Consider the following 25,524-nt stretch of genomic DNA (forward strand, 5'->3'; position numbering starts at 1 on the left):
CAACAGGTTGCTGATGTTATTTTCACGTTTTATTGACATCGCCTCGGAGACACTGGAAGAAAACGGACTCGTCGCTAGGAGGTCGTCGGTACCGGTTGTCATGTCATGAGATTCGAGAATTGGAGACAGAGAGAGAGAGAGAGATAATATACACAGGAGTCTCTGACTACAAGACTCTGCCTGGAGATTGGAGTTGGATTGGATCTCTCTGGGCGTTACTGCGTCGAAGAAAGGACATGGTAAGTGCGATGATGTACACAAACCCCTGGATGACATCAGTGATCAGGGCAGTCGTGTTGGAAGAACATCCAGCCCAATGGTAACGCTTGCCTAGAGATATCTTAGGACATCAGTAAGTGAGAAGACATTACGACACAAACACCCCGCTCAGCCAGGCCCTACGGAATACGAAGGGCAACGGTCGAGGCGACATTTCGGGAGTTTTCTAGAAATCTCGTTACATCTTCCACCACCGTTGGACCTTTCCCCTCCCAAAGCTTATCAATTCTGTTAAGAAATAGAGTGATCGTCCGACGGGAGAAACGAAACATATAGGTCCAAGTCTTCGTCTCTCTCTCTCTCGCTGTCACGCTTTTAGTGTGCTGGAGGAGCAGTTACAGATAGCGATCGTGCCTCCCTTACGCAGGCATAAAGCACCATCGAACCGTGCATTTTCTTCCCACGCCAAGGGAAACACACAGAGACATGAATAAATTGAGATAAAACGCAACACCGAAGGCGACGACGGTGCAGTCTCCCAAAACCCGTAACCAATAAACTCCCACCCCTCCTCCCCTTTCAGACTAAAAGATTGTACACACACACACACACACAGAGGCCCCGAAAAGAGGCGTGTTGGGTTTTAGAATCTATTTTTATTAAAACAACACCATTTCTCCTCCTGTTTTTTTTGTTTTGTTTTGTTTATATTGGAATTGGAATTTGAGTTTGCAGGGAAATTCTTTCTTCACGCCACTCGCGAACGCGCCCCGTACCCTCTCCCCATGCACCGAACGCGACCCACCCCCTCCCCCGCTACTCCTTCCTTCCTTCCTTCCATCCATGCCCTTCCAAGCGCTCTGGTCTCGGCAAGCCATCGGAAGCTGCCCGCGCCGCGTGCCCCCGTTTTTTGTTTTGTATTGCCAATGCAAAACTACGTACGTGCGCATATTTTGTACAACTCACTCGCACACACACACACACACAAACACACCCTCCTGTCTCTCTCCGTGCTTGATGTATGTATGTGTGGGGAGCGGCTCAGATTCGCTAAAAGCTGCGCATTTAGCAGCAGCCTCCGCGGGCACGCGGGCGACCATCTCTTCCTGGGGAGGATTTAATCAGTGGAGGATGAGTGGAACCGAGAGGAGGAGGGGGGGAGAGCAAAGGTGGGCTGAATGGAGAGGGTGCTAGGGGTGTGCTATGCTTTAGTAGCCTTTTCCTCTCACGTAATCTTCTCCCTTCCGCTGTTTGCTTATGTTAAAGTAATGTGGCAGTGAAGTGCAATCACATTATCACCTGCATGTTTTCCCCTTTCTCGCTCTCTCTCTATCTCTTTCCTGTGCTTTCTCTTACAATCTGTTTTCTTCTTCTTCTTCTTCTTCTTCTTCTTCTTCGTGTTTAAAGTGTATCGCATCCTATCAGAGGAAAAAATATAAACATATGTCTAATATATAGTATAACATCTTTTTGTTGTTGTTTTGCTTCGTGTTTTCCCCTTCTTTTCATTGTTTTCGTTTTCCCTCTCTCTCTTGTTCTCTCTCTCGCGCTCTCCTTTTCTCTCTCTCTTGGTTCAACATTTCATTGCATTTGTTTGTATTTGTTATTTTGTTTAGCTCAACCGTTTAGCTTCTGCTTTCGGTCTTCTCTTCCGTGTCCTGTACTAAATATGGTTATTTCTTGAGTTATTAATATTGGCCTGCGCCATGCAGCGGCACGCTGGGAAAGGAGCTGTGTGTTTTTGCATTTTTGCTTTTCCCGTTTTTTTGGGCTGTTACTACTCCTAAAACTCCTGCCCGTTTTGAAGAGAAAGATAAAAATCAATGCAACAAAAACACGCGCGCACAAACAAAACCTGCCCGTATTAGTGTGCGAATGCCCTCCCCCATCTTTTGCGCTTCTTGCACCTTGATTTGCATCACTGGCTTCTGTTTGGGGGGAGGGGTGGGGGGGTTGTTTGTTGTTGTTGCGAGTGCATTACTATCCTGCTCTCGCAGCCCCTGCAGTGTTTGGCGTATTGTTGCTGTAGCAGTAATGGGAGTGGTAGTGTGTGTGTGTTTTTTTAATCTGTTATTCGTCTCTTCTCGCCCACTCATTATCTCTGAACGGGTTACAATGACGCGTTGCGATGCGAATGCTTGACTCGCACCTCCGCTCACCATACCTTAACAGCTAGGGACGAAGGGATTGTAAGGAAAGCAAAAAAAACAAACAAACTATATCATTATTAAACTGTACTAACATTAACAAACCATCTGCTGCCCCCATTAGCTCTTGGCGGTCGCAGTGCATGCTTCCCGCACGCGTATGCCTCACGACACGCTGTTGATAGTTGGAAACTAATTAGTTCGTTGTGCAACGAAACAGTAGTGAGAGAAGAAAGAAAAGAAAGCAAACCCTATTTGCTAACGCCGCCAAGAGCGTAACGAGACGCACGTTAAGAAGGTTTTAGAGATACCGCAGGAAGGGGGCGAAAAACAAACTGTGAAAACGAAACGCAAACGCGGAAACACAGCAAAACACACACAGCGCAACCTAAAGCTAAACAATAATATAGTCTAGGTATATTCCACGCTCCAAACCCCATGGTTGTTAGTGTCTGTGTGTATGGGAGAGAGTGTTTAGTAATTTTAATTTTAACGTGTAATAAGATTTTTCGAGTTTCTTCCGCTTTCGTCCATCCTCGTGTGTGTGTGTGTGTGTCTGTGTGTTTCTTAGCGCTGGTAGCGCAGGGTTTCATTCGGGCAGCACACGGCAACGGCTGCAACAGGTTATTGCATAAAGATGCGATACCGCAAATGCCGTGCGCCGTGTGATTGTTTGTTTTTTCTTTAAAGCAAATGGCCTATCCTAAAACAAATGTGATAATGCGTATTAAGAGTAGCGTCACGAAGCGCGGATAGAGCGGTGAGTACCGGCACGGCTTGCCATACGCGCCGGGAAGCGGGGGCAGGTCGAAGGAGGCCGCAGCAGCCAGCAGAGACAGGGACGGGGAGGAAGAGGAGGAGGTTGGGCAGCGATGGCAAGGGCGTGGGGCGGTCGCCGCGGTGCCGCCGGTCGGGCGATGCCGTTAGCACTGCATCTTACACAGCTGGCCGTGGTAGTGAGATTGCTTCTCGAGCAGCTCGCGATACTCGCTGTACGACATCTGGCACTCCTGCGAGGTGTAGCGGGTCAGCTTGATCGAGCGGCGCGTCTCGGGCGTGATCTGGGCCCGGTAGCCGCCCTTCCGCAGCAGCGAATCGATCGTCTGCGTTTGGTCCCAGCCTGTGACGGACGGAGAGAGAGAGAGAGAAAGAGAAAGAAGAGTGTTACAGTCAGACACAGGTTGAGGTCGGTCTTGTCTTTGTCCGGCCATGCCTACCTTGCTCCGTCGCAACCTGGGGCAGGTAGGTCGCGGTGCGCTTCGAGCCACGCTCATTGTAGAACTCGATGCGGATGCCGTGTATGCCGAGCGTCCAGTCCAGGTAACCGCGCGCCTCCTCGAAGCCTTGCAGGATTGACACCGAGACGGTCAGTCTTTGGATCTCATCACGGGTGATTGGCGAGAAACGGGAGTCTCTTAAAGCACTTGTTATTGCATACTCGCGAAGTCCTGGCACGGGAAAACGATTTGGGGAGTTTTTTTTAATTTTATTATTGGTGAACGTTACACGGTGACGATCGAGCGAATACGCAACGCCGCTCCAACTCACCTGAATGTAAACGCATTGCGCTGAAGGTACCGATACAGCCGCGCAGCCGCTTGTCCTTGCCGATTTTCCATGTCACGAACAGTGGACTGATTTTTGTTTTGGGAAAGAGATTTCGGGAATGTTAGATCATTTCTTTTTGTTTGGTGAAAAAAATAGGTGTAGCCAGCCAGGAATAGAATTGATTACTCAACCTGTGAGGTGTTAGATAGAGGCTTGAGCTATGAATTTATGGGCCTAACATTTGTAACAATTGTAACAATTTATCGATATTTTAAAAAGAGTATTTTTTAATTTCGTTTCAAACCTGCTAGATTTGTTCAGTGTAGTGGTGGGAGATCGCAATCGGATCTACCCGATTCTGATTCCGTGTTCGAAATCAATTCCAGAGCCGATTCCAATTCCGGAACCGATTCCGATTCCTGTGTCGGTTCCGGAACCAATACCGGAACCAATTCCAATCCCAGAGCCGATTCCAATTCCAGAGCCGATTCCGATTCCAGAGCCGATTCCGATTCCGGAGCCGATTACGATGGAATCGATTCCGAATCCGCAGTCGGTTCCGGAGCCGATTCCGGAACATATTCCATTCTAGGGCCGATTCCGATTCCGGAGCCGATTCCAATTCCAAAGCCGATTTCAATTCCGGAACCAATTCCAATTCCAGAGTCGATTCCGAAGTCGGTTCCGGAGCCGATTCCGGAACCAATTCTGGAACCAATTCTGGAACCAATTCCAATTCCAGAACCGATTCCGATTCCGGAGCCGATTCCGATTCCAGAGTCGATTCCGATTCCAGAGCCGATACCAATTCCAAAGCCGATTCCAATTCCAAAGCCGATTTCGATTCCAGAGTCGATTCCGCGAACTGATTCCGGACCTACTATCCCGAAACGATTCCAGAAAACTGCGGAGTGAGTAGGAATCGATTCCGACGAAAACTTCATTTTTTCCCATCACAAGTTCAGTGAATGTAGAAAAAAAAATTGAAGTAAGTTGTCCTTGAACATAAAAAGTTCACGAAAGGTACAAAGTTCAAATGAACTGCACTAGTTCGCGTTAAAATAGTAGTAAAAAAACCAACAAGAAGTAAGAAATTGTCATTTTGATGACTGCCAAAACCAAGCCTGCTTTTTAAGTACTATCACTAATCCTGCACAATTCGTTCCGTTTTGTTCAGAATTTAAGAAATTTTTCGATAATTATGTTTTTAAAACGTCCTTCCCTCTCTCTATTCAACCTCCTCTAGACACGTGCGCAGTTAAAACAGCATAACGAAATGCTTAAACCGTAAAGAAAGGCTGCCAAAGAGGCCCACTTACAACGGATCGTTGGTAAAGCACGGCGTGCGTGGTTCCTCGAGGTTGTGCAGCTCGCGGTACAGCACCTCGAAGCAGTAGAAGCACATGTCCGGCATCGAGCCGATCATCGACGACTGCTGCTGGGACAGATGGTGATTGCCGTGCCCGTTCACCATGTAGCCGTTGTACCCCGACGAGGACGACGACGACGACGACGAGGACGAGGATAACTGCTGTTGATGTTGCTGGTGCTGGTGCTGCTGCTGCTGGGACTGTTGACCAGCAGCGCCTCCTCCCCGGCCGTGATAGTTGTTGTGATTGTTCTGGGCAGCGCCGCCCGCGTCGGCAATGCCGTTGCGCTGCGGCCCCGCATTGTTCGTGCCGGTCGTGCTGTACCCGTTGGCCGACGAGTAGTTACCGTTGAGCTTCTGCTTCTTGGTGCCGCAGCAGCTGGACGACATGGTTGCACCGGTGTCTTTTTTTTACCGCGAGTACCGCGTCGGGGTTGATTGTAAGTGTGCGTGTTTTTTTTTTCTTGGTGGAAAGGGGGAGGAGGAGCGGGCAGCTGTTCCGGTTTTGGTGGAAGCGACGAACCTTCACGAACGATGCTAAAGCTCTCGGGTCGCGCGCAGCAAATCGCAATAGCGCTGCTAGCAGCTAGTGTTGCAGGGAGTTGACGTTGTCGATGTAGGGGATGAGATCACAACTAGACTCTGGAATGAGAGGGGGAGGAAAGAAAGCACACCGATTAACTCCATTAGTTTCCATGTCAACAAAGAAAAAGCGAAGACAGGTTCAAATGAAATTAACCTGGCATTTTCCGATTGACAGGAGATAAAGGGACACAATTTCGAAATAATAATGTCTTGCATTACTAGACTTCTGGTTCAGCCTTTTGGAGGTTTGTTAAGTCTCGTTGAAGCTGTAATACGTTACCCAACGAAATGCTCCTTTATACCCAAGAAGCTAATAACCCTGCTGACAATTGTGAACTTTTCGCTACTCATTTGCATAACCATTTTTTCAGAACCGATTGATAACCCCAATCTTTTTTGTAAATGCCCTCAACTATACGCTAGAAAACATATTAAGACTTCCTAGCATTGCTGTAAGTAAAGTATTGGTTGATAATGCATTATCTAGGTTAAAACAATCCTACAACCCTGATCCTGGTCTGATATCCCTGTCTCAGTATTGGTGCATTCTTGCGATACACTAGCAAGGATTTGTAACTTATCGCTATCGCTGCAAATATTTCCGACCTTGTGGAAAAGTGCCCAAAAAAGGACCTAAACATGATATCTCAAATTATCCTGGCATAACCCAACCATGTTCAACTTCTAAGGCATTTGAACTTTGTATCTATCCATATGTTTTTTTTTATCAATGTAGTTTGGGGTGGTCCCATGGTACAGTCGTCAACTCTCATGGGTTCCTCCCGTATTGGGTTCAAGCCAAGATACAATATACAAGATTTTGCCATGCAGCTTTTGACATCATACAACATTTTCTCCTGTTAGCTAAATTGGTAAAGCTTGGCATTCGGGCATCAATTATAACCTGGCTTCGTTCTTATCAAAAATATCGGTTCTTTAGAGTATAAAACTCAACTCTCAATTTTCTATGTGGTATGCTTGCACTTCGGGTGTTCTAAAAGGTAGCGTGCTGAGTCTTTTATGTTTTGCCCTTACAGGCTTTCGACTAATTTCATATGCCTTTGTCACAATAAATATTCCATTATTTCATTTTCTCACTCTCGTTCTCCATATTTTTTTCATTATAAGCTTCTCAAATGTATCTCTGTCACGTGTTACGTATTTTCTTGACCTTGGGATTACACATGATTGCCAGGTAAACTTCAAGCAACAGTTTGGGTATGTAATAAGCAAAGCAAATACAACCCCTGGGAGTCATACTGAAGTTTCATCTGATTTTGGAGATCTTTCCTATTCTAGAACTCTCTACTGCAGTTTAGTTCGTCCAATTTTGAAATACGCTAGTATTGCATGTAATCCTTCTGGTATTGAGGGATGCACTAGATTAGAAAACGTTCAAAGACACTTCACTAGGGCTGCATTTCGCCGTATGTTTCGCTCTACACAACTCATTTTATATGAACATGCGATTACAATCACTGCTGCAAAATGTCATGAGCATCACGAGATGTTCACGAACGAAAACAATGCACATATTCGCGACAGAAAAATAGCGACGTCATGTCAGTCAAGCATGTTTCATCGGTGGGTTACTTGCTTCTTCTATTGATGCTCCCGATTTTCCTGCCTCTATTTGTTTATATGTACCTTCCCGTACCCTCCGCCTCCGTCCTCCTCTAGGCGTGGTAACACGACACACATTGCCATTGTCATAATGATCCTTTTCTGCCCTGTCTCAGATGATTTAACCACTATTGTGATCATTTTGACTTTAACTCCTCGTTAAATGCTCTCTTGCTCTTTCTTTTCAACCATATTCCTTATCTTTCATTATCCTTTTTCTAAATAACAATAATTATTACTACCCAAGGCTATCTTGGACTAAATGATCTGCGATATTGACAAATTTTGACTTTTGAATTTTGAATGCTAACGCTCAAAACTCTGCCAGCTGGAATCAGCTTTTAATGAACCTCAGTCGTCTAATGCAAAACTGATGCAAACATGGAAAATAGTGTAAAAGAATGACTAAAACATATACAATCACATTATTAAGTCCTGTACAAAAATGGCAAATTTGCAACGAGAGAAAAACATCTTGTTCATGAGGACATTGTCGGAGTTGATATTTCTTTTTTTAGATATATGTTTGTTGTTTTTGAAATGTAGGAAAATATTATTGTTTTGCTTTGTGCAGACGTTAGAACGGTCTCACGAAAATGTTCATTGCTGCCCTAGCTTCACTTGGCAAGTGTCTCACTTTTTGCGCCGGTTGGTGAACCGCAGTTGAAGGTGCTGCGAATAAAGTAAAAATAATAAATCCATGTCGTGACGCTGTCGCCAGTGAAATATTGATTAGTGTGATTCAACATCTCGCACAGCTTAGCTTCAAAATAGCATCCGATCCGGATAACCAGGCGGTCTGAGAGACAGAGTGAGAGATGCATGCAATTACGTTGCATCGCGAAGCTAGGACAAGCATCTATTCCCTTCTTTACAGGGTTGCCAGCAACAATCAGGCGTTAGCAACAGCGCCAAAGGTGCCGAAACCTGAACGCCACATCCAGTGCGGTGGGGCGTCCGGTTTAGCCAGCGGAAAAGTACCCTCGCGCGAAACAAGTCAACCCCCACCGGTACACGCTTACACCCGTTGGTTGGCGCACGTTGTGGATGACCTGCGCCCGGTTTGACGGGCAAGTCATCTGCATATGCCCTCCATCCTTACCTACGTAACTGCGCCGTATGCATTCGGAAGAAGTCTGTTTTTTTTGTTGTTGTTGTGGGGGGAAGGGAGAGTTGTTCTTCTTCCGGGACAGTCGCGTCCGCCTCGTTCGAGCACACACTCGTTCCGGATCCGGAGCTGCGTAGACAACACACACTCACACCCACGCACACGCACGAAAGACTAGGGAGGGAGAGGGAGGGATGGTGAAGGGAGTTGCTGGGAAAAGGAGCAGTGGTGGTGGTGGTGGTGGTGGTGGCTGTTGTCGTGAATTCTCACTGTTCGGACATCTTTTGTGCCTAGGCAGGATGGCGCTGAGTGTGTCTGTGTCTTGCTCTCTCTCTCTCTCTCTCGCACGCCCTTAGCACGAAGGGTAAGTTAAGCGTGCTCTACACGGTGTCAACATAGGTGGCCCTCTGCATGCATAGACGGAGCATAGACGAGCTGTGCGCTGAGGGAGAAAGGGAATGAAAAAGTTTGGGAAAAAAGCAAATCGTTAGAAAATCGTTCACACATGTCCACAATGTGGCTGTGTTCTGTTCCATCGAACATTATTCCCTCCCCACCCACCCCATTCGCAAACCCCCTGCTACTCAGTAGGATTAATAGTGGGCACACCCATTCACACTAGAACTCATATTCCTGTTTTTTTGTTGGCCGTTTTCCACAGATTGTCAAGACGAAACCATTTCCCGTACTGTATCTATTGCGTTATTGCTTCAAACGAACCACAACAACAACAAAATCTCCTCTCAGCTGGGGACGGCTCTCGGGAAAGCCCTACAATTTTCTTCCATCAAACACACACACACACACACATGGTTGAGCAATCACACGCACACCGTAGTTGGTGCGTTAGAGGTTTTGTTTCTGTTGTTGTGGCGCCCCCTTAACAAAGGAGTTGTGGCGCGGTGTACAGGGAAGTGAATGGGAATCGGTTGCGCTAAGAATTACAAAACACACCAAAACGCGAATAGGGGTGGTGGGGGGTCAGGAGGGAATGTAAAAGAGCTATTGTGGTGTGCGTAGCAAACTATTGCTTCAAACGCAAACACTGCAACACGCAACAAACAAACAAACCTTCAGCCCCTTCACATACACACACACACACAAGCGTGGGCACAGACTCGATGCCACCATCTCACCTCCTGCTTAAACGCCTCCCCCCCCTTTCCCTTTCCTCACCCGATTGCTTTACAGAAGGGCAGATCGATGCGACGAGAAGAAAAGTGTCACAATTTTCATCTCATTTGTGGCTGGTGTGTGTGTGTGTGTGTGTGTGCGCACGCCTCTGACATAAACGTCTTGCGTCCGAAAACGGAAGATGGTGCTTGTGTGTGTGTGTGCGTGTGACGTCATATCAGGCTGTGCGTTTTGCACGGTGCAGGCACGAGATTGCGGAACGGAACAGAAACTTGACGGGCACTCCTCTCTTCCGGATTCCACCTTTTTGCGCCGAACTCCCCGTCGCCTCCTCGGGATTTCATTTGGATATAAAGGAGGAGAGGGGGGGGGGGGGGGTAGGATAGGGAATGTTGCAGTTGTGAGATTGTTTTTTTCTTCGCCACAGCAATGCATAAATAAACAACCACACGCACTGAAACGCACGCCAGGGGTTGGCCTCTTTACTGTAACGGGAGCGGGGAGGGGGATACATTGGAAGGCGATCGCTCCTTCCCTTTTCTATCGACAAGCACATACACACACACGCATACGGGTTCGACGTAAGTGATGTGTGGTGCTGCTGTGGAGACGCGGAAAACTATTCGCCGTAGAGATGCACAACACCATTTCTTTGTTCGCTTCCCTTCCCCTTTCCCAATTTGATGGTTGCTGCTGCTTCTTCCTTGCCTTTTTTCTGTGCTCTTCGTTGTGGGAAGGGAGAGGGCCTGAGGCAAATGTAATATTTGTGATCGGAAACGGTCGGAACAACTTCACGCCGTGAACCGCGGATTGGAAACCGAGGGGTAGGGGGGAGCTCTGCCTCTTTCTCGTTCTCACAAACACACCCGTAACGGTTTGCTTACCTTTCCCTATTTTCACACTAGCTGCTGGTGTTGCTTTTGCTGCTGCTGCTGAGACGGTGTAGGCACACTGCGTCCGATGCTGCATACGAATACCACCGTACTGAGGGCGCGCACTCTACGCGCTGACCATGGCTGCATAAACACGGGCGCTCTGTCTCGCTCGCGCACACCACCACCGTACAGCTGCTGCCTGCTTTGTCGCAAGCAGCGGGGATCAACACAGTCAACGATGACAGTACAGGTTGTGGCAAACGGTTCGCTTTGACAGCCAGGTGGCAGCAAGATGACAGATAAGGTGACAGATTGTTTCCAAAATAGTCGTTATTGTGCTTGTCGAGCAATTTTTGCAATACACAAAAATTACAAAAAATACAAAATATGTTTCTGTTGATACTATCATGCGTATGAGCAATGGCGTGCAGCCTTACAGCCCCAAAAAGGGAGACGACGATGGCAATTGTCAAAGAAGTTATTGCGAAACCACACGCTACATTTCAACTTGCGCTGAACAGCTGTGCGGATGCCCAACCCGCATGCGCTGACGGAATTGTCTAACAGTCGAACACCTGTCAATGTGACACCAGTGACGGTTTGTTCAGGATTGACAAAAAAAAACAAACATACGAAAAAGGATCCGTTTTTTGTTTTATTTTTTGAATACAACATTTTCTGCAAAAGAGACGAATGAGGCCAATCGGCTCAAAGTCTCTATACAAATAATCAAAAAGATAAAAAAAAAATCTTTTTTACCAAGGAGGCTGGGATGAACTGGTTTGGTGGAAAACATTTGTTTCTTCTAGAGCAGCATAGGAATTATTCATGACACAAGGAATTTACTAGCTATTAAAATTCAAATTTTGAATTTGCACATACGAAGCAACTCAGGACCGTAACGTCAAAAGATGGCCAAGTGAGCCCGAAAATTGGTTGCAAATTGAGATGGAAAAGGGGTTGAACAAGAGAAGGCAGAGTTGTATAAAACTTTGCTACAGTTGCTTTCTACTTGCTATGATTGGCGAAAGTTACATACATTTACACTTATGCCCGAACAATAGTTCATACAAACAATTGAATAACAGCAGCTGCATCAGTACGGCTTTGGCTGTTGATGTGTCTTCAATGTCTGATTTTGGTATGGGATGATCAGAAATTGCCTGCTCGAACTCCATAGCTGATTTGGGACTGTTTAACGAAAACTCGTTGTGATATCATACATTGTGGATGTCTAAGAGATGAAACAGTCCTTGAAGAGCTACACAAATAACAGCGGATGTTATAGGCATCATTGCTACACAACACTTTTACGTAACTAATACCCACTGAGGGATCGAGCAAGCAGATAACCCTCCAGATTATTCCAGGAATATTCACTAATTCGCTAATCAGCCAGCGAGCCTGCAGAAGAGTATTTCGTATTGCAGATTAACGAGCAGTTCACCGAGTTGCAGTGGACTGGTCGTCCCATATGCATAGTTCTGGAGTTCTTAGGCTATTTGGGGTCAATGACAGGGAAGGTTCGTGTGTAGCATATCTGCTATACAAAACTTATTGTAATACACACTATCAGCCATAGACACATAGTAACACACTTTGGAAAGCCAAGTCACACCATTGTAACACATTCATTATAACACATTCAGTAAATCAGATCATACCATACACACCCGGAAGAGCTCAGGCCACACCGTTCATATAAAAACAATTGTGACACATTTAACAGAACCAACCGAAACGTACAACATAAGCAGGAACAGTATATGCATTAAACCCAAAACAGGAACTTAGTGACAAGAACCATCGTTCTTGTCAACAAAAGACAAACGTAACTAGCTGAGTGAAAACAATAACTTTCCAACATACAACCCGGAACCAAATGTGAGAAACCCTTAACTTCTTTTGAGTATAAATAAAACCAACTCCGATCATGGCAAGTCAGATTCGTTCGGACTGTCAGGATAGGACTATGCCCATCCTACATCTATCGACTTCTCATTTAAAGAGTTTAGTTATGTCCCCCTACCCAAGGTAAGGCCTCTAAACTCCAACGATTCCAGTAAGGGAAACCTCCTAAAGGTTTCTATGATCGCCTGGACGATCAAGTGTCGAAAAGTCCGCTCGAACGAAGTTTTAATCCACCTCGGCTCATGTCAGTAAAAACTGACCTACCGCGACGGTACTCGAAGTACAGTTGTACGATCATCGCATTACATGGCGACCGTAGCTATCATCCGAATACATTACATGGCGACCGTAACATCATCCAAACATATTACACGTGTTGTGCATTGGGGAAGCAGAAAGACATCCTACCGACTAAGATATTTAGGCCTCAAGCGGCCACTCAGTTCTCTTAACTATAATTACGACCATTATTATAAATATCGTAACCATTTTGAGTTATCTGAGTAGTACATCTCACCTGAAAATTTTGACCTAGGACATGGACCTAGGGCGCCCCATACACATAACTGGTTATGCTTTCGATGGGAAAACCTTAGTTGCTTTGGCCATACCTAGATCGTCTCCAGTAGTGGAACTTGGTAAGAAATGAATTAGAAGCACAGATATGTGATTGGAATGCCGGGAAAGCTTGTTTTGCCTGGAATCAAAATCTAGGACGCGAAAATCTAATCCAAATGCACTCGCTGCACCTGTACCAGCGGTTCTGTTGGCAGCTGTATGTATTATCTATCGCCACGCTCCACACCACCAGTGTGACCCGCTACTCCGTGATCAAAATTTCATAAGCTTCCCCCTCCACGCGCTATCCCCGCATATAGCGGCGCGTAGTAGCAGAGCGCGCACACGTGCTTAGCATATTAAGGATGCTGCCACGCTGCCCACGACGCGACACGCGGTTGTCAGATGCAAGCAAACGAACCCTTTTCTCTTTCGTCTGTTGCTTTGGTGTTATTTCGCAATCTTCAACATCAAAAAGAGGCTAAAGGGGAGGGAAGAATCTCCCTCCTCTCCCCCCCCCCCCCCCCCGCTACGAAACCGATTTGCAAGTGGCCTGATTGATCCCTGATGTCTGATCGATAACGCGAAACTATCTTCCGGTGTGGGTATGAATGTCGCACTCATCGCCTCCCCATCATCTTGGACCATCCGAGCCGTCCTGACGAGATAGGCCCTATCTGCATGTGTTTTTGCTGTTGTTGTTGCTGTTGTTCTTCAATGCCCATATGAACGGCCTGCCTTATGCATGACGGCTTCCGAAGACGCTCTCGGCACAGCACTGTTCGTCTTATCAGTGGAGAGGTGTGTTAGCACAGTTCTCGCCTGCTTTCCGGTTTGCTTTATGGTTGCTGTTCTGTGTGTGTATGTGTGTGTGTGTGTGTGTGAGAGAGAGTATGTGTGTGGGTTTTTTGCTTTTTCTCTCCTCCACCTTATTCAATTCTCGTTCAACTTTCGCAACGAGCAAGAGACACGAAAAGGTTACGAGAGGCGAGCGGCAAGAGCGCGCCAAGGATACGGACACGCGAGACATGCGCATTCGCGACCCTGCCCGTTTATACCTGGGCCTCCCCCCGAAGAACGAGAGGAACCGATAAGCAAGTACAAAAAAAAAGAGGAAAGCACAGGGACAGCAGTGTGTATACCGTGCCCGTCATCGTTATCCGTTATGCTGCCATTAGGAGCACACCAAGCTATTCCAGCGTGAGTCGAGGTGATCCCGTTACTGCTACTGCTGCCAGGCAAAGAGGCAAAGTGCTTTCTACTCCACAACAAAAAAAAAAAAGCCCGTAACTAGCGAAGAAGCTTCCGTGCGCGCCTTTTGGTTCGGTTTTGGGGCTTTAGCGTAGGCTCGCAGTAGCTCGGTACACCTGCAGTGGGATGCTGTGCATTCAGCCAGGAGCGTGCGGGTGCTGGTAGTTCAAGGATGCTGTGCGCTTAGAAATTCGGGTGCCTCGCAAAAATCCATCAGCTGAAGTTCGGCGAAGAATCGGGGAAGCGCGTGTGTGTGTTTGTGCATCGATAGTGTTTCACAAAAGAAGCGTGTCTTCCACAAAAACTGAACACACATAGGTGAAGGTGACTAGTGACCAGCAGCAACATCCCCACACACACACACACACACACACACAGCTCGAGCCCCCAAAAAGACCCACTCCTCTAAAAACACTGTTGCAAAGGTGGTGGTCGCGGTGGTTTGTTGCTCCTAATCGTCCTTTGTGTGACGATTCCGTGGGGCCCAATGGGGGGCGTAGGAACTACGGGTGGAAGGGGAGCGCGAGGTAGGCGATTAGAGGAAGGTCCCCAAGCGCAAGTTGACGCGCAGTCCTGCCCCAACAAAGCTACAGCAGCTACAGTCGATAACAAAAGTCTCTCCTCTGTTCCACTCCAATTTTCCTCCAATGCTCAGCGGGGGGAGGTGAGGTGGTTTGAAAACGGCTCAGTACTAAGTGATAAGGGCAACAGAGGTGGGCTGGAAGGATGTGACCGAATCTGATTGGGGATAGGGGCGAATCGGTACCCGAATCGAGGCAGAATCGCTGGTGTGCCCTTTTTGGAACGGTTTTTCGAACGGGCGGGGACGAGCCTGAGAGTGAGGTGCGACTCTGTGTATTTTCGCGCGCGCGTGTATGTGTGTGTGTGTGTGCCCGATTTCCATGTCCTTTTTTCCGCTGGTTCAACCGAAGGAATAGAAAAAAAGCGAGCAACAAAAGGCAAAGGAAAAGAAAACACCCATCCTTTGTAGGGGGGGGAAAGGTTGGCCTAGAATTTGTACATACCCTAGGCATCTCAAGGCGAGAGGATGCCATTCGGTATCTATTGTGTTGACATAAAAGGGGTTAGCAGCATTCGGTTTTGGTGGTTAGATGTGGCTATCATGTGTGTGTGTGTGAGTGTGAAACAACAAACCGATACCAAAGCAGTGGCACCAAAACTCGGTCACCAATCAAAGAAGCATTAATCATATACAATCCACCATATCCTCCCCGAAGACCTCCCAAAGGATACACGCGGGGACACCTAAGCAGAGGAGTGGACCAACCCAGGGGTCTCCCATACGGAAGGGAAGAACGCAAATCACAAGTGTTAGCAGCCTTTTTCAGTGCCTCCGGTGCAAATGTGTGCAAATTTGGGCAGCAGGGCTGATGTGTGTTGGCTAAGTGTGCTCGATTAATCTAATAATGTTTACATTGGACGGCACTACGAGCTCACGAGACACGCCAACGTGAGCCGCATTCGAGATAGATCGGCCGATGCTGGTAGCGCCGAACGAGCCCGAGTTTCGCCAACTGCAACGGGCTCCCTCCCTCCTTTCCAGGGACATATAATTCAGTTTCATCCTTGGCGGTGGACGGACCGCCAACGGGTGTTGCTGTGTGTTTGGCTGGAAGGCGGGAAGAGCTGGGGAGCGTTAGGAGCGGCATGCTATGTATATATATGTACCGCTACACTCACGAAGAAGCGTGAAGAGGCATCACTTCATGGCGACGAATGGGAACGATGTTTTTGGAGCTGTTGTTTTTTACCTGTTTCGCCCCGCAGAGTTCGTTTCATCTTCGCCTTGAAGCGAATTTGAGACGGTTGAAGAAGTCTCTTCCGCCGGGTCTCGTAATGTGATACGAGAGTTTTGCCCACCCCAAGCGGTGTCTCTTCCACGGACCCTCGTTCCAACCCTCACCGGTCAACGGACTGCAAACAAGGAGTACGCCACTCGCAGCTCAACACACCAACCATTCCTCTTTTTTTTTTGTTTTTACAGGAAACAATGATCACCTCTTGACCAGAGGATATCGATGCGTTCAACCCCCTCCGCTCAACACACCCAACACGATATCATCCAGCAGTCCTTTTTGCCAACTCTCGGTGTGTGTGTTTGTGTGTATTTGTGAGTGTGTGTGTGTGTGCATTTGCAAGATGTTTCTGGGAAATTTCTCTTTAGTTCTGCAACAGTAGGCACTCGAGAGGCTATCACAGATATCTTGCGCCCCAACCAAAAGGAAAAGAACATAATCCGAAGGATTGCGGATTCGTGTGGGAGCGTCAGGTTGGTAAGGTCCGACAAGGAGAGTACAGCCAAGCTTTAGAAACATCGTACGAGAAGCCTGGTACCTGAACCCTGCTCAAACGCAGCTCACAAACCATTCAGGAGTAGGGGAAACCGGGTGTCTTCTAGCGCCTGTTACGAGTTCCCGCTCAAGCCAGAGACACTACAGTACGTGTCACACAGCCTCCGCCAAGCTTAGCCAGCTTCCTAGCGTCGGTAGAGATGCTCCATTGACTAGGTTCGCTACTACAACCACACTGTTGTATCCACAGTCGAGCGACAGCAAACTTCCTCCAGTAAAACGAGGAAATAGGGTGGAGAGGTCGCACAGGAGGCGATATACCTCACGTATAGAGGTTAAGGTTTGCTGGAGAGTTGCTGGTGCGCGCGTGTGTGTCAGGGGAATGCAATGAGGCTACTACACGGTGTATACTTTACGATATTCGCCGTCGTTTCCGGTAAGTTGGGCAGCGTTTGGGCGTACCGCTGTATATATTACACCGCCATCGCGTTCTTGCAGTGTGCGGAGGCAACCCAGACGCCAAGCGGCTGTACGACGATCTGCTCAGCAACTACAATAAGCTGGTGCGCCCGGTAGTGAACGTGACCGATGCGCTCACGGTCAAGATCAAGCTGAAGCTGTCGCAGCTGATCGACGTGGTGAGTAGTAGTAGCCCTCGTCGGTCCGTGTTTTTGCGTTGTCCATTTGGCCGATTGCACCAATGCCCCTGGTTTTGCGTGTTTTTTTATGTCTTTCGGTGATGGTGGTCCCCACAGAACCTGAAGAACCAAATCATGACGACGAACCTGTGGGTGGAGCAGACGTGGTACGACTACAAGCTGAAGTGGGAACCGAAGGAGTACGGCGGGGTGGAGATGCTGCACGTGCCCTCCGACCACATCTGGCGGCCGGACATCGTGCTGTACAACAACGCGGACGGCAACTTCGAGGTGACGCTCGCGACGAAGGCCACGCTCAACTACACCGGCCGGGTCGAGTGGCGCCCGCCGGCCATCTACAAAAGTTCCTGCGAGATTGACGTCGAGTACTTCCCGTTCGACGAGCAGACGTGCGTGATGAAGTTTGGCAGCTGGACGTACGATGGGTTTCAGGTACGCTGCCCCATTGTTGGTAATGATGAACACGTCATCTGAGATGGTTCTGCTCTTGTTTTGGTTTTGTCACTGGGGGGTTTTGGTGTAGGTGGATCTTCGCCACATCGACGAGATGAACGAAACGAACGTCGTCGAGGTTGGGGTCGATCTGTCCGAGTTCTACACGTCCGTCGAGTGGGACATTTTGGAGGTGCCTGCCGTCAGGTGAGTTTGTGGATGCGTGGTGCAGGCCGGTTGGTCGCACAACTAATGTCAACGGGAATTCCCCACTCCTGCCACTCCTACGTTACAGAAATGAAAAGTTTTACACCTGCTGCGACGAGCCGTACCTCGACATCACGTTCAACATTACGATGCGCCGGAAGACGCTGTTCTACACGGTGAACCTCATCATTCCCTGCATGGGCATTAGCTTCCTCACCATACTGGTGTTCTATCTGCCATCGGACAGTGGCGAAAAGGTAGCTCTCCCAGTGCGCCCTGCCAAACCACCCCGGCCGGGCTTTTTTAATGCTCGTTTCCCCCGTACATTTTCCACAGGTATCGTTAAGCATATCCATTCTGCTATCGTTGACTGTGTTTTTCCTGCTGCTGGCGGAAATCATTCCGCCCACCTCGCTGGTGGTCCCGCTGCTAGGCAAGTTCGTCCTGTTCACGATGATACTGGACACGTTTAGGTGAGTTGCTGTTGTGCGCTGTGCTACGGCTGTGGAGGGTTGTGCTTCACTTCCGGCAATTTCCGCCTCAGGCTGCTGCTTGCCGGCGGTAGTGGCAACTCTGCCTGCGGGAAAGATTAAGATAAAATCTATTTCCTGTTCCGGTTTTCCGAAGGAGTCGGTGCTCGTGTAAATGGTTTACGCCTAATCGCGTTAGCGTTATACTCGAAGCGATACTTCTGTGTAAAGATATCGTAAGAGTTTTTTATTAGAAATTTTCCCTTATAACATCTAATTTCCACGTAGAATCAAATATTTACTCTACTGGTCATGAATATTTTATCTTGGACCTGGTACACCTGGAACATATCTGGTAGTGAAAACTCAGAATTGTGTTAATTTATTACATCATTTTTAAACCTTTTACTAAAGTATTCTTCTTCTTCTTTGGCTCAACAACCGTTGTCGGTCAAGGCCTGCCTGTACCCACTTGTGGGCTTGGACTGCCCACTAAAGTATACTTTAATTAAATCTTTGAATGCATTCCTCTTCAACTTATAGTTTTTGTGATGGAATTTTGATTCTTATCTATTTCAAGATTCGATTGTTCATGATTCGCAGCAGTTCAGTTTAACAGCTCATGAATCTTTGAAATTATAGGAATCTTAGATGCTCATTAAAGTTTCATGAGTCTTATCTTGAATGTCTTGAATCTTCAACAACTCAAAACTTTTTAGAGATTTTTGGAGTTAGATGAACCTTGCATTACTCTGTATGAAGAATCTTCGATAGTTTATTACTTTGTTGGGTTATATGAATGAATTTTCGTTAGGGCAGTATAACGAATCTTCGATGGTGCATCACTTTTTGGCGATATATGGTTCTTGGATAGTTCAGATTCATGAATCTGCGACGGAGCATAACTTTTTGAATTTATATGAATCTTGGAAATTTTACCATCATGAATCCTCGATGGAACATATCTTTTCGGAGTTATATGACTCTTCATTAGCTATGTATCATGAATCTGGGTCATCACAGTATCATGATGGTTGACACTTTTTAGAGTTTCATGAATTTTGCTAATTTTAGTAGTATAAATATTCGATGGTTATTCAGGTTTTGCAGCTAGTTGAACCTTCAATAGTTCAGTAGCATTCTATGGTTCATCTCTAGTTTGACATTATATTAACCTTCCATAGCTCAGTATCTTGAATCCTCGATAGTTCATTCATTTTTGAAGTAATATGACACTTCTAATTAGTGTCTACGGTTTGAATCTTCGAATCGAAAATCAGGAACTCACGCACATGCCCACTTATATCGTTCCAGTATATGCGTCACCGTGATCGTGCTCAACATCCACTTCCGGTCGCCGCAAACGCATACGATGGCACCGTGGGTGCGCACCATCTTCATCAACCATCTGCCGAAGCTGCTCGTAATGCGACGCCCAATCTACCAGCCGCTGCATCATTTCAGGTAAGTGTGCCAGCACAGCTCCAACACCACGCGCAACGTGTTTCCGTTCCGTGCAGAGAGAGAGAGAGAGAGAGAACGTGTTAGGCAAGGAGTTAGGAGCGAGTTCACTTCCTCAGTCAACATCCAATGCCCATTATGTCGGACTGGTTCGAGTTAAAAAAAATAGTTTGTCTCTACCCCGACTTTGAATGATACCCCCTCATCCTCCCCCTTCTGGTCGGTATCTGTCGTATCTGAAGTAAGTTATCTTTTCTTTCCGGTCGTTCGCGCACAGTGCCGCCTCTCAGCGGTTCATGCTGCGCTCGTGCAACAGCCTCGGTGATCATATTCCGCCACTTCCGCCCACGATCGCGTTCGATCCGTCGGTACTGCTCGATCACCATTTGCTCGATTCCAGCGAAAGGTAAGGGTAAGGGTTGCGATGATGATGCAGAAGGCTTCAAGGGGTCGCTACGAGCGCCCTCTGGTCTGGTCCGATACCTGTAGATACCATTGCCATTTTGCTGTGTTAATGTTTTGCTCGTTGTTTAATGTTGTACCGTTGTTTGGGGCGTGTGCCGACACTGCTCCCCGCGGTGGGATCTCCAACGTCATCGTTCCGGTGATGGTGCCTGGTGTGCGAGTTATGCATCGTTTCCTGTCTGCCCGCTGCCTGAATATCCCGCTTAATGTCTCCCAGTATGTTTTTTTTCTTCTTCTTTCGTTCTTTCTTTCGGTGGAATGTGTTGATGTAGATGTACAGTTTACAGCTGCAGCCAGAGCTGCTCGATCCATCCAATCAAACCAACCGGTGGCCACGTGGCAGCAATCCGTCCATCCAGCAAAGCATTCTGTTCCACCTCATTCCATAACCTCAACCATCTGTACATACAACCATTGTTTCGTATCGCATGACATGCCCATCGCCATCAAGCGCCTACTAGTTTTTAAATGTAATTGTCTGTGTGTGTGTTTTATGTGTGCGTGTGTGTTTGTTCCTAAATTCCTTTATTCGGTACCCAGTGTTCCGGATGCAGTGATGGTCCACATTTCAGTGTTCAGTCCACGCAGACATCCGAATTCGGCCTGTGCGAGCTTCATTACTGTAAAGATGTAAATATTTTGTTTACATGCCTCCTGCGTGCTAGCTGTCTTTCGTTTCGTTGTTCCTGTTCTTTAAAATCACATCCATCACACACCGACCTGTAATGGGCTGTAGGTGCGGGTGCTGTATGAGATCCTTCCCGGTGCGCCTTGGTGTATTCCTGCTTGTTTTGTTTTAGTAGTGAGTGGTGTGTCATTAATTTTTTAAGCAATCCAATCGCTTGGATGGCCCAGCACGTCATCATCCCCCCCCATTAAAACCCCCTTTATCTCGGTGTTGCAACATCCGGCTCCGGTTGCGGAATGCATCTCCCAAGCCCACATTTTTCCCCCATTGTACGCATGTTAACTAAATAATTCTTGCTTCTTGCCATGCGACCCATCTCTATCCCTGGGGGGGAAAACGGACGTCGCAGCCTCAACACCTGCCGATTGCACGGCAGCCCAACGCACCTGCACAATCATCGGTCGGGCGGGGGCGGTCGGCACCATCACCACCATCACCACAGTGCGCTGGTGCGCGGCATGGACCTGATGGACGATATGCCGCTACCGTATCACGACCACAACCATCACAACTCGCCCATGTCCCCGATCAACTTCAATCTGCTGAGCGCGGCCAGCACGGCGGTGCCGAACCCGGCCGCCACCAACGCCACCGCCAACTCCACCACGACCGGGGCGGGCGGTTTGCTCGATCCGAACAGCAACTTCCACAAGAGCCTGGCGGCGGCCAACACGAACGACAGCAAGACAGGCACCGGCAACCTGCTGCTCAAGACGGCGGGCGCCACCGGCCACCTGAGCTGCTGCAACAGTCTGTTCCTGAACGATCTGCAGCAGGCGGCGGCAGTGACGACCGGGGCGACCACCGCGGATCTGCTGCTCGGCGACAACGGGGTCGCCGTACCGCTCAACAACAATCTGCCCACGAACGTGCTGCCGAGCGGGATGATCATCAACACGACCGACACCGGCACGACGGTACCGGCGGGCGGCGGGAAGGGCGACAAGACCGGCCCGAACCGGAACCGGTGGCTGGAGTGTCCGGAGCTGACCAAGGCGATGGATGGCGTGACGTACATTGCGGACCATACGCGCAAGGAGGAGGAAAGCTCCAGGGTGGGTAGAGAGTGATTGCAAAAGGCTGCAAAGGCAAGCTTATTCTACTCCTGTTTACGATACTGATACGGCCAACTGAACTCCAAAGGCTCGAAATCCCCTCGAGTGGAATAGAATACGCCTGAATGTCTAGTGTTGGGTGCGTTATGTTTCTTCTGATAAGATTCACCCGTTCAGGAGTCTTTTGTTTCGTATCAGGAGCCTTAAGATACGTTGAATCTATGAGGATCTTGTAATTTTTCAAAGAATCTTTGTTATGGATCTTGGGACGTAGAATTAGACATATTGAAGAGTGCGTGATTTTTTGCAAATTTTAAATTTGCGATATTGGAGGACCTGAGAGGAAGTTCAAGTTAGTGCATCTTTTCTGATCACCTCTTCTCTTGGCTATAATCATCTCATGACCATCTTTTGGCTATAATTATCGCTTAGGTTTTCAAAACAAGGTATAAACGTTTGTATTAGTGTCCCAGATATGTGAAAAAGTACGGTAGCTCGTACCAAGTAAAGCTAACTTCAATAATTGAATATTCATTTGAACTTTTGGAGATACAACAATCATTGCATCATTAACTGTTGGAGGATCATAAACCTCTTTCATAGCCAACTTCATACATCTAACAAGAGACATTCATAGTTATTATCCCTACATTCATGTATCTTTTGATAAAAGAAAATCACTACATTCCGGATCGTGAAGATACATTCCGGTTCCAGAGTGACGCACCGTTAACCAAGAGCTTCAATATTTATCATACCTACTTACACCTTTCTTATCCATCAGGTCAAGGAGGACTGGAAGTACGTCGCGATGGTACTCGACCGACTGTTTCTGTGGATCTTCACGATAGCGGTCGTGTTCGGTACGGCCGGTATCATACTGCAGGCGCCAACGCTGTACGACACACGCGTCCCGATCGACATCAAAATGTCGGAGATTGCGACCACGACGGCGAAGCCTTACATCGCCAAACCGATACTATAATGTGTGTTAGATTGCGTCCGACAAGCGAGTTTACGGGATCGCCGCCATCTGGTGGCAAATGGGTGAAGATGGAAATTCCTGCACCTACCAACCACACGTAACCTACTGGCACGTTCACACACACACACAGACACACACACACACACATAGTACACACCCAACATGAACACATTTTCGTGATTGTTACAACACAAACACGTACAGATGCACACGCACGCACACACAAGCATGCACTCTTGGCATGCCGCGGAGGGTTTAGGGTGAATATGATAATTGGCTAGTAGTGAATTATTCTAAGTAGTACTTTTTTAATGGAAAACAACAACAAAAAAAAAACATCCACATCAACCTGACACGTGACATTACTCTCACTCCTTCGAAAAGCGCACTTAAAAGCCCGCACACCGACACACCTACACCACTACATAGTAACTCGTGCACCGGATGTAAACGCGGTGCAAGCACACTTACTAGCACTAGCAGACCAATCTCTAAACTATAACTCTCAATTTCATCGCTTACGACATACACACATACATGTACACCAACACAGACCAACACAGACACGTGTACCGTGCTTTCCGTGCGTTTGAGTTTCGTCTTAGTGCTGTTAGCTGACAGGGCTGTCACTTATTTGTAAAGCCAGACGCGCGCACCCGATAAGCACGTGTCGGCAGCAGCAGCAGCAGCAGCGCGGTGGATTACGAAAACAAACTACCCGCCATACTCGTGCGCATTTGGCGACCGATCAAAATGGCACCACGCGAGCGTTCGGTTCTCTACTTGCCGGTTGGTTGAGTTCAGGAAGCTATGTCACACACTTTACGCTTAATCTCTCTTACAATGGAGCAGCATGTACCACAACTACTACTACTACTATTACTACTACTACTATTATTACTACTACTATTACTACTAGGACTTCAGCATGTACTTAGCGAAGTAAACGGTCTTAGACAAGATGGTGGCGGAACTGTCAAAAAAGGGTGGCGTCGTAAACGCGCACGACGAACGCGTTATCACGCTTTTCTAGCTCGAAATTTCGTTCGTTTATATCACCCACACACGCGTTCGTGCACGTTTCAGCCCCCCACCCGCTAGGAGTCATTCGGTTTTGGTAGGAGCCTGCTGGTTCGCAGGAAGTTGTTTAACAATTGGTTACGATTTTACTCTCTCGCAACGTCCGTTCTATGCTAGATTTTTATTAGACGTGCCCCCCCCACAACTCGACTAGAGTCGTTTTTTAAAAGCAAAACAAGCAAACAAACAAACAAAAAACGATCGAATTAGGGGCAGGAGCAAAACAAACCGTTAATCGATAAGCAACCGCGCGACACATACGTAACAGTGGCACACAGGAGAGCAAGGAAAGCAAAAGCGTGTTTTTCACGCGAGGGCAAAGTGTGGCGATTTAAGAGGGGGGAGGGGGGGGAGGAAGCAAAAACCGCAAAAACCAAATCCAACAACACTGCTAACCACGAGAGCCGGCACGGAACACCACGGCGAGTAACCCATTTCCAAGGACTTTGCTGGCTAGGGACGGTGAGGGATTTGCTAGTACAATTCGCAAGCACAAATCCAAGTAGCACAAGTTAGATCGTCTTTTTACTATTCCCAGATGTCTCTCTCTCACACATACACACACACACACACATACACTATTCTGCACCTTAATGCTGAAAGTGGTTACAACAAATCGATTGACAGCCATTCGGGACGGGCCCGATTGTGGATTGTGTCCTTTTCCCAAACCTCGTCCCAGCACTCAGGTCCACGGGAAAACGTTATTCGCTCACGCTTAAACGGTGTACTATACGGTATCGCAGGAGATCCTCATACACACACACACATACACACACACAAAACACACACGGCATCATGTTACCATACAGACTCGCGCAGAAAATTATCTCACAAATCAGTAACTGTTTAGAAAGCATACACGCGCTCGTTTTCCATAATTCATAGATTTGCGGCTCGCTTGGAGCAAAATACAACAAACAAAACCAAACAAAAAAAAAAACAAAAACGCCGAATTATTAACGTTTCAACGAAAATATAGATATATGAGAGTCTAGCAGAGCAGTGCGCTATAGGCTGCAGCAACAAAAAGATGCGAATAAAAAAAAAAAGCGGAGGAGAACGGTATTACGTAGGCAGAACGCGTCAGACAGAGCAGACAACCTAACACACAGAGAGAACGTAGAAACTAGAGGATTGATTTTTTTTTATAATAACGAAAAAAAACCAAACAAACCCATTCGAAGTATTCAGCAGATAGTGGGAAGACAGAGGGAACGATTCACAAAATAACTATAATAGTAATCAAGCAGTAGGGCAAAACGGGCAACGAAACGTAACGTGAACTAATGCTCAAAACAAAACAAAAAAAAAACAAAATGGAACAATCCACAAATCGTCGACGCAATTTGTCGCGCTTAGGGAGAGAGAGGAAGAGAAAA

At 47.4% G+C, this 25,524-nt stretch overlaps 2 protein-coding genes across 7 annotated transcripts; one reads left to right on the forward strand and one right to left on the reverse strand.

Annotated features, from left to right (window-relative positions):
* Nucleotides 1-1,613: 1,613 nt before the first annotated feature.
* LOC1271931 (uncharacterized protein CG5902) lies at nucleotides 1,614-10,833 on the reverse strand. Of its 3 annotated transcripts, none has more exons than XM_310788.6 (6): nucleotides 10,618-10,833; nucleotides 8,594-9,041; nucleotides 5,234-5,925; nucleotides 3,915-4,000; nucleotides 3,584-3,814; nucleotides 1,614-3,486 (listed from the first exon to the last, which is right to left on the reverse strand). In XM_310788.6, exons 3-6 carry the CDS (start codon nucleotides 5,671-5,673, stop codon nucleotides 3,290-3,292), a joined length of 954 nt encoding a protein of 317 aa, XP_310788.5. In that variant the 5' UTR covers nucleotides 5,674-5,925; nucleotides 8,594-9,041; nucleotides 10,618-10,833; the 3' UTR covers nucleotides 1,614-3,289. The 3 variants fall into 3 exon arrangements, with proteins under 3 accessions (XP_310788.5, XP_061514577.1, XP_061514568.1); XM_061658593.1 differs by having other exon boundaries at nucleotides 5,234-7,229; nucleotides 7,526-9,041; XM_061658584.1 differs by lacking the exon at nucleotides 10,618-10,833 and adding an exon at nucleotides 9,776-9,837.
* Nucleotides 10,834-13,859: 3,026 nt separating this feature from the next.
* On the forward strand, nucleotides 13,860-25,462 carry LOC1271929 (acetylcholine receptor subunit alpha-like). Of its 4 annotated transcripts, none has more exons than XM_061658525.1 (11): nucleotides 14,335-14,652; nucleotides 16,334-17,076; nucleotides 17,139-17,278; nucleotides 17,396-17,731; nucleotides 17,823-17,938; nucleotides 18,027-18,195; nucleotides 18,275-18,411; nucleotides 19,723-19,872; nucleotides 20,147-20,275; nucleotides 21,372-22,077; nucleotides 22,862-25,462. In XM_061658525.1, exons 2-11 carry the CDS (start codon nucleotides 17,028-17,030, stop codon nucleotides 23,060-23,062), a joined length of 2,133 nt encoding a protein of 710 aa, XP_061514509.1. In that variant the 5' UTR covers nucleotides 14,335-14,652; nucleotides 16,334-17,027; the 3' UTR covers nucleotides 23,063-25,462. The 4 variants fall into 4 exon arrangements, with proteins under 4 accessions (XP_061514516.1, XP_061514509.1, XP_061514514.1 ...); XM_061658530.1 differs by having other exon boundaries at nucleotides 21,399-22,077; XM_061658532.1 differs by lacking the exons at nucleotides 14,335-14,652; nucleotides 20,147-20,275 and adding an exon at nucleotides 13,860-13,909.
* Nucleotides 25,463-25,524: the final 62 nt, after the last annotated feature.

The sequence above is a fragment of the Anopheles gambiae genome, chromosome X (assembly GCF_943734735.2).
Source record: "Anopheles gambiae chromosome X, idAnoGambNW_F1_1, whole genome shotgun sequence".
Lineage (NCBI taxonomy): Eukaryota > Metazoa > Arthropoda > Insecta > Diptera > Culicidae > Anopheles > Anopheles gambiae.

Coding starts and splice junctions, on each gene's coding strand:
- LOC1271929 (XM_061658525.1), top strand. CDS start 17,028: ATGAGGCTACTACACGGTGTATACTTTACGATATTCGCCGTCGTTTCC. Junction 17,279..17,395: donor TGTCGCAGCTGATCGACGTG/GTGAGTAGTAGT, acceptor TGGTCCCCACAG/AACCTGAAGAACCAAATCAT. Junction 18,196..18,274: donor CATCGGACAGTGGCGAAAAG/GTAGCTCTCCCA, acceptor CATTTTCCACAG/GTATCGTTAAGCATATCCAT.
- LOC1271931 (XM_310788.6), bottom strand. CDS start 5,673: ATGTCGTCCAGCTGCTGCGGCACCAAGAAGCAGAAGCTCAACGGTAAC. Junction 3,815..3,914: donor CGCAATGCGTTTACATTCAG/GTGAGTTGGAGC, acceptor TTCCCGTGCCAG/GACTTCGCGAGTATGCAATA. Junction 3,487..3,583: donor CCAGGTTGCGACGGAGCAAG/GTAGGCATGGCC, acceptor CGTCCGTCACAG/GCTGGGACCAAACGCAGACG.